At 40.8% G+C, this 7,713-nt stretch overlaps 1 protein-coding gene across 2 annotated transcripts; it reads left to right on the top strand.

Moving 5' to 3' along the window:
• Positions 1 to 1,091: 1,091 nt before the first annotated feature.
• LOC106531735 (amphoterin-induced protein 2) lies at positions 1,092 to 4,052 on the top strand. 2 transcript variants are annotated; one of them, XM_014027653.1, is made up of 2 exons: positions 1,092 to 1,297; positions 1,946 to 4,052. In XM_014027653.1, exon 2 carries the CDS (start codon positions 2,009 to 2,011, stop codon positions 3,539 to 3,541), a length of 1,533 nt encoding a protein of 510 aa, XP_013883107.1. In that variant the 5' UTR covers positions 1,092 to 1,297; positions 1,946 to 2,008; the 3' UTR covers positions 3,542 to 4,052. The 2 variants fall into 2 exon arrangements, with proteins under 2 accessions (XP_013883107.1, XP_013883108.1); XM_014027654.1 differs by having other exon boundaries at positions 1,092 to 1,367.
• Positions 4,053 to 7,713: the final 3,661 nt, after the last annotated feature.

The following is a 7,713-nucleotide window of genomic DNA, read 5'->3' as shown; positions in this document are numbered from 1 at the left end:
CATTTATTGCCAAGAAGCATTGTTACAACAAAGAAATAATCATCCAAATTCAAATTTGCTGACTTTTTTCAACCTGGAAAGACTCACACAAAGACAGACTGAAATTAACAGAATTATTGACATGAATGACATTAGAGTTTGGCACTTGGACCTCAGCAGAGGATGTGAAAGTTGTGCGATGCTGTAAGCTCAGATGAGCTGCTTAAGTTAAGGGGTAGGAGTTTTTCTTCCCCCCTGGGGCACAGGTGGTGGTCGTAGAAGGGGGAAGTGCTTGGAAGCCAGAAGATGAAGGGTTGGAGGAGGGGTAGTGGTAGGCTGATGTTTGGCTGGCGAGCTAATGTCAGATGCTAATTGGCTAATTGGGATGCGGTGGCTGGATAAAGCAGGTGAGGCAGATTAGTCTTCCAGGGTTGAACTTTCGTCTAAACTCCATTTTTGCTAAGTTTTTTTTCGCACTTTTTGCACAAGGTTGTTTTTAAAACCTGAAGGGTGGCGCTTGAAGAGTCACTGTTCCTCTGCATTGAAAATAATAATTTGAGGTGGCTTCAGGCATCTGATGCCTCCTGGACACCTCCTTTCAGAGGTTATTAGGGCAGGTTAGACTGTCTCATTTTACAGCCATTTTACGCAGCCTACTCAGGTTATGAAGGGTGTGGCTAGGTAAGCTGCAGCCCCTAAATTAGGACACACTCTTTGTCTAGGCAGGTATTACACAAAGTGGGTGTAGCCAGGACTTATCATCACTTCAAAATAACCAAACTATGCCTTTACAACGTGCTTGTGTGTCAGGGATGCACATTATTTATTGAAGATTCAATACTAGAAACATGTTCATGTGACCCTGCTCAAACAGGTACACACCTAACACAAGCAAGAACCAAACAAATGAGAAAAACAGTGAAGTCCCAGAAAATTCCCATGACAAACAGCCAATGGTGCTGATGCTGCCCCTCCCTCAAAGCATTCTGCCTTTTCATCCTCCTCCTCTTCAGACTACCACCTCTCCCCATCTCACCACCATCCACTCTCAGCTCATCGTGTCGGCTTCTGTTTGTCTGTTTCCTCCCAGAACGACCCCCCCCCCCCCCCCACACACACACACACACACACACACACACATCGATATGTGTCTCATACCACCGGTGTTGGCTCCAGCCGCGGCTTCCCCACACAGAGCAGCAGAGGATCGTCCACAAGAGGAGCCAAGTTCCCTCCAGGCTTTTAGGATTCATGAGGGGTCGTGTGTCCGAGGAGAGCGTCTGGATCTGAGGGACGACTGAACACGATGGACCTGAAGGTTGTTGTTTCTGCTTCATATTTTCGCATTAAAAACAATAAAAGAGAGCTGATTCATTTTGCCAAACAAGGTAAAATAATGATAACTTGTTACATTTTTTACACTTATTTTTTAAACTTAGTGGCTTATTCTTAACTTTAAAAAGCTGAAGCTGTCAACAAATGAATAATTTCTCTCTGAAAGCAAAATGGCTTTGGATGGATTCAAATTTGAGGAATACATTTTCCTGCTTGATTGATTACTTAAATAAAGAAAATAATGTTGACTAAGTTTAATAATGAAAGGCTTTATTATTTGTTTGTGCACAGAGTTTTCATGAGCTACAGGTAAAACAGTTGAACCAAAGTGATAAAGTGGCTGTACGGTGGATGAGAAAAACACGTGGATCGGGTTACGCTTGTTCCAACAGTTGTCATGCGTTGTTGATGAAGCCAGCAGCCATCAGGGCTGTATTTAATGTGGATTAAAGGGTATATTTGGAGTCATGTGCCGTAGCTGTTTTTGGCTCAGACAGCCACATTGTGTTGCGTTGATGCTTATCTGGATGACATTCTCTTGAGTCACACTGTTCTGGTTGTGAGGTATTTATTCACAAAGTAAAAAATAACAGCCTAAATTCAACTGTTCTTCTCTCGTTTCTCTTCTCAGCTTATACAACCTGGGCACTGAAATACGTATACCTAACATGTGTGCACCAAGCGAGACGGTAACATGAGATCCCATCCCGAGGGGGAAACCAGGATGCACACCGTTGCGCCACGGCTTTTTGGCAAACCCATTGTTGGTGGCAGCTGTTGCAACCCCCCTGCTGCAGCCATGGTGCTCCTGCTTTGTCTTGGCTTCCTGCCCACTGTGGCCACTTGCCCTCCCTACTGCCTTTGTGCAAGTGATATCATTTCCTGCAGCGGGCGCAATCTGTCCACGCTGCACTTTGATCTCCCAAGCTATGCCACAAGGTTGGACCTGAGCCACAACGCCATCAGTGTCCTGCGTGCTGATTGGGTTTCGCAGCCATTCCACCGGCTAACAACACTGGTTCTGAGCAGGAACTCGATAAGCCAAATCGAGGTGGCTTCCTTCACTGCGATGCCACATCTCCTACATCTGGACCTCTCGTCCAACCAGCTGACAGTGCTGAACTCATCCTTCTTTAGTGGACTGAAGGAGCTGAAGGAGCTGCTGCTAATTGGAAACCAGATTGTGGACATAAAGCCGGGAGCCTTTAGTGGTCTCAGCAACCTGCAGAGGCTCTACCTGTCTGCAAACAGACTGACTGCCTTCCCCTTGGGGCTTTACGAGGAACCCAGAGGGCCTCGTAACCTGACTTTCCTAGACCTGACGTACAATAGGCTCACCAAGGTGCCTGTCCAGAGTCTGCTGCCTCTCACCCATTGTGCAAGAGTTTATTTGCAGGGAAATCCTCTGCTCTGTGACTGCACACTGCTGGCCTTGCTGGAGTATTGGATGTGGAAACAGTATCGCCCTCTAGTGGACTTCAGAGCTGAATACCAATGTAGAGGCAATGCAGAGGTTAATTGTACACATCAGGGAGTAACAAACTTTGAGACACAGAACTTTCAAGTAGACCCTGGAGAATTGCTGAGACTACCTTGTCCCGGTTTGACTTTGCCTGTCCAGGAGGGGTTGGTGGTATTCTGGGTTACCCCCAAAAAAGCTGTAAATTCATCAATAAGTGATTCAAGTGCCCATGTGTCAGTTCTTCCCAATGGTACCCTTGAGATCCAAGAGGCAGTTATGGAAGATTCTGGTACATATGGGTGTGTGGTGTSTCGAGGGCGCTACTACAAACCCAGTGAATCTCCAGAAGTCACAGTAGTGGTTGGAAACGTGAGTGCTTCCTCCACCACCGACTTGGCACGCCGAAGCAGCGGGGAACATTTCAACACGGCGTTTACCACCCTCGCTTCCTGTGTGGTCAGCATCGTGCTGGTCCTGCTCTACCTCTACCTCACCCCCTGTCGGTGTCGGGAAAGCAGAGGGGGCTCCAGAGGGTGTGGTGGACGAGCCATCATCCTCTGTTCGGACCCCGAAGAGGTGGAGTCGGGACAGAGGCGGTCCATTGGAAAAAGGGTGGCTTTCTTAGAGCCTCAGGCCGGACACTCTGACATGGCCATCCCAAAAATCCCTGCAATGAACTTGGATTTTATTTCCAAAGAGGGAATTCTAAAGAATGGGATTAGGACAGTGGGACACTCCATCACAGAACCTGTTCACATGGCGTAAAGGAGAAAAGTCACTTTCATCTCCATCCTGTATTGTTAGTCTTAATAAATGTTTTTTTCTTGTCTTGTTATGAAAAACAGTCTATTTGATGTGGGGTAGTAATTCACTGGTTTTCATACATTTGGGTGTTTGCACTGAAATGCATATCCTTTTTGTGGGCAGAATTTAAATTATGTCTAGTCTCTAAGTGGTGTCTGTTTTTTATATTCAGAGGTTCATATGGAAATTTCACTGTTATCTCAGAGAATTGGATCACAGAGGTCATTCAAACGTGGGTGGGCTTTTTAAATTGGCCCGAGAGGGATATTCACACCTGATTTGACAAGCTGTTAGAGGCACTGGTGTTTTTTTCCTACTATATCCAGCATGTATTGTGGATAATATGACGGCGACCCTTGTTTTTGTTAGCCTTTTATGTCACTAAGTACGTTGTGTTTTATTTACAGGATAAAATGTTACACACATTCTCTACATTATTGTTTATTCCCTTATAAAATGATGTATTTTCTCATCGTTTTGGCTTTTCCTTAAATTATCTTGTGTTTGACTTTGAAAAACGATAAAAAAAAATCAGAGGTACAACTTTGTAAAAATGGTGTAAAACATTTATGAGTAACAAAATAAGTTGCTAAATGAGCAGATGAGCAAAAGTTGTCCCTTAAATTTGTAAATCTAATATGGCTTTGATCCAAATGTTTTGTAGTGGGAGGTTTGTGGGATTATTCACCTTATATGCTAAGGGTTAGGGTTAGTTGTGGGAGTATCTGCCTTCTATAGATGCTAATAGTTATATTTCATGACAGTTTTACAAAATGCTATAAATGCATGATTCTAAACAATGGGTTGCAAATGTATTCACCCCCTTGGCATTCTCTTTATTTCCATAATCTTGGAATAAAAATCCCCCAAAACAAAACAACAAACAAAATCCTTGAGGATGGATAACTCTTCACCCCTTTTCCCCCCCAAAGATTGTACTTTGTAGAGCACATGTTTGAAACTCGCGGCCCGCAGGCCAAATCTGGCCCTTGCTAACATTTGTAGCCCCAAAGGAACTACTTTAAAGGTGAAGCAATTAAATGGTTTCTCTTTTTGTCACTGTTATTAGTGCATTCTTCTCATGATAGCTGACCAACTGTTGAGCCAAGAAAATTATGCTGGACTTTTTCAGTAAACTTTGATTTCTGTGTGTAAAGAGCAACAGAGAATTGACTTTAATTTTTTTTATTGTTCTCTTCTCATTTTGAAGTCAAATAATTGGATTTTTAGTGAGGGTTTTCTTTTTAAACTAATTTGCTGGACTGTGATAAAAAATTCAAAGATATAATAAATGAAAAAGTTGTTGATAGAGAATAAGACATAGGTAATGAATGATAAAGAGGAGTCTTTCTAAATTTAATCTATTTTCTTTATCTGTTAGGTTGTGTATGTTCTAAATGCTGCATAAAACATCAATTGGAAAAAGTCATTTGAATTTCTAGAATCCTTTGGATTGAGGTCTGGACCACTGCATGACTTTAACTGGTTCTCCTTTTTTAAAACCACCAGTCTTTTACTGGTTCTCACTTATTTAAAACTACCAGACTTTAACTGGTTCTCCTTTTTTAAAACCACCAGTCTTTTACTGGTTCTCACTTATTTAAAACTACCAGACTTTAACTGGTTCTCCTTAAACCAGTTATTTTGCTTCAGTTGTGAGTCTTTGGTCATTGCTCTGCTCAAAGGTGAAACTCACAGTCACAAATCTCTGGAAGAATCCAACAAGTTTCCCTAAAGAACCATTCTGTATTACTTTCCTTCCATATTTCCTTTAGCTCTGATCAGATTCCCACTCCCTGCTGATTAAAAACATCTCCAGAGCATGATGCTGCCGCCACCATGCTTCACTGAGTGGATGTCTCTGTATGATGACAACAACAGTTATACAGTAAATACAGGGATCTTGTTTGACCATTGTCCATAGGTGGATCTAATTTAACTACTATGTGACTTCTGAAGCACGTAGGGTGAATACATATTGTATGCATAACCCAGTAATCTGTAGTATTTTGTAAAGGTTGATTAAAATATATAAATGCATGTCTTTTGACTAAAATCATTAGATTACATTTTGTGATGTCATCATCAGTGAGATTAGGATTAAGCTTTTGAAAGGATAGAATGACTAATATTAAAAAACTATGTAATGATGAGAGATGAATCCGTTTACAATATTTGTATCTTTGTCTATGATTTCAAAATGTCCCACTTTAAATTYAAGACATGATAATTTGGGGAGTGATTATTTATATGTGAACATTAGAGTTTTTATTTATGTCCTAAATGACTGAATCTTGCGTTTAGATTTGATATTGAGTCACATTCAGTTCTTCAAATACTGTGTTTTTATTTTGTGATGTTAGGGTTTCACTATTTTGGTGAAAACTCATAAAACATGTTTGAGTGTGTAGTACTGATACAAAAATCTCCTGAATTACCTGAAACTCACACATTATGTAACTTTTTTGATACATTCCAAAACAAATTTTAAACAGACAGAAGGAGCAAACGCAGAATAAAAAAATAATTTTTTTGAAACAGATCCTATCTACCTGCCAACACTTTTATTGTTTAGACTTTCAAAGATGGTAGAACGTTGTGTTCAGTTTGTTCTACAATCTACCTTTAGGATATTCACTATTGCTTCAGAGGCTTACATTTTACAAAATTAATCTGGGTTTGCTTACTGTTATTTCCTGGTTTTTAAGTTTTAATTTAATTTATTAGAAACAATACATATACATTAAAAGTAATGCATCTTTTGAGTCTGTATATAAATATTTTACTGTCAGCGGGCAGACAYTGATCTTGCTGGAGCTTTTTTCTGACTGCATTTAGTAACATTTTAATTTGAAATCTCAAAAAGTTGTGTTAATTATTAGTATCAGTAGTCAGTTTCTTATCATCCATGACATGAGTCACAGAGCATGACATAAGAAAGAAGAAAGACCATAAGTCTTTTTCTGGGTCAGGCTAACTGTTAGCCAAACAAAAGGTCCCATATACTGTATATGTTCCCCAGAATGTTTGTTCCCCTTTACCTGTGTTTCCTGGTACCTATGTCCTCCTTTACCTATGTTCCCTAGTACCTATGTTCTCCTTTACTCATGTTCCCTATATTCCCCTTTACCCATGTTTCCTAGTGCCTACGTTCTCTAGTAGCTATGTTCTCCTTTACCTATGTTCCATTGTGCCTATGTTCCCTATGATCTCCTTTACTTATGTTTCCTATATGTTCCCCTTAGTACTTATGTTCCCTTGTTCCTATGTTCCCTGGTACCTATGTTCTCATTTTCTTATGTTCCCTATATGTTCCCCTTTACCTATATTCCCTAATACCTATATTTCCTAGTACCTGTGTTCCCCTATACCTATGTTTCCTAGTGCCTATGTTCCCTAGTATGTTCTCCTTTACTTATGTTTTCTATATGTTCCCCTTTACCTATGTTCCCTGGTACCTACAGTATGTTCTCCTTTACCTATGTTCCCTAGTACCTATGTTCTCCTTTACTTATGTTCCCTAGTACCCATGTTCTCCTTTACCTGTGTTCTCCAGTACCTATGTTCTCCTTTACTTATGTTCCCTAGTACCATTGTTCCCCTTTACCTATGTTTCCTAGCGCCTATGTTCTCWAGTACCTATGTTCCCCTTTACCTATTTTCCCTGGCACTTATATTCTCTAGTACCCATGTTCCCTAGTACCTATGTTCCCTGGTACCTATGTTCTCCTTTTCCTATATGTTCCCCTTTGTCTATGTTCCCTAGTTCCTATGTTCCCCTTTACCTATGTTCCCTAGTGTCTATGTTCTCTAGTACCTATATTGCACTTTACCTACTGTATGTTCCCTAGTGCCTATGCTCCCTAGTATGTTCTCCTTTACTTATGTTCCCTATATGTTCCCCTTTACCTATGTTCCCTAGTGCCTTTGTTCTCTAGTACCTATGTTCCCCTTTACCTATGTTCCCTAGTGCCTATGTTCCCTAGTACCTATGTTCTCCTTTACTTATGCTTCCTATTTGTTCCCTTTACCTATGTTCCCTGGTACCTATATTCTCCTTTGTCTATGTTCTCTAGTACCTATGTTCCCTGGTACCTATGTTCTCTTTTACTTACGTTCCCTAGTACCTATGT

The sequence above is a fragment of the Austrofundulus limnaeus genome, unplaced genomic scaffold (genome assembly GCF_001266775.1).
Source record: "Austrofundulus limnaeus strain Quisiro unplaced genomic scaffold, Austrofundulus_limnaeus-1.0 Scaffold669, whole genome shotgun sequence".
Lineage (NCBI taxonomy): Eukaryota > Metazoa > Chordata > Actinopteri > Cyprinodontiformes > Rivulidae > Austrofundulus > Austrofundulus limnaeus.
This window is presented reverse-complemented; position numbering and strand designations above follow the sequence as displayed.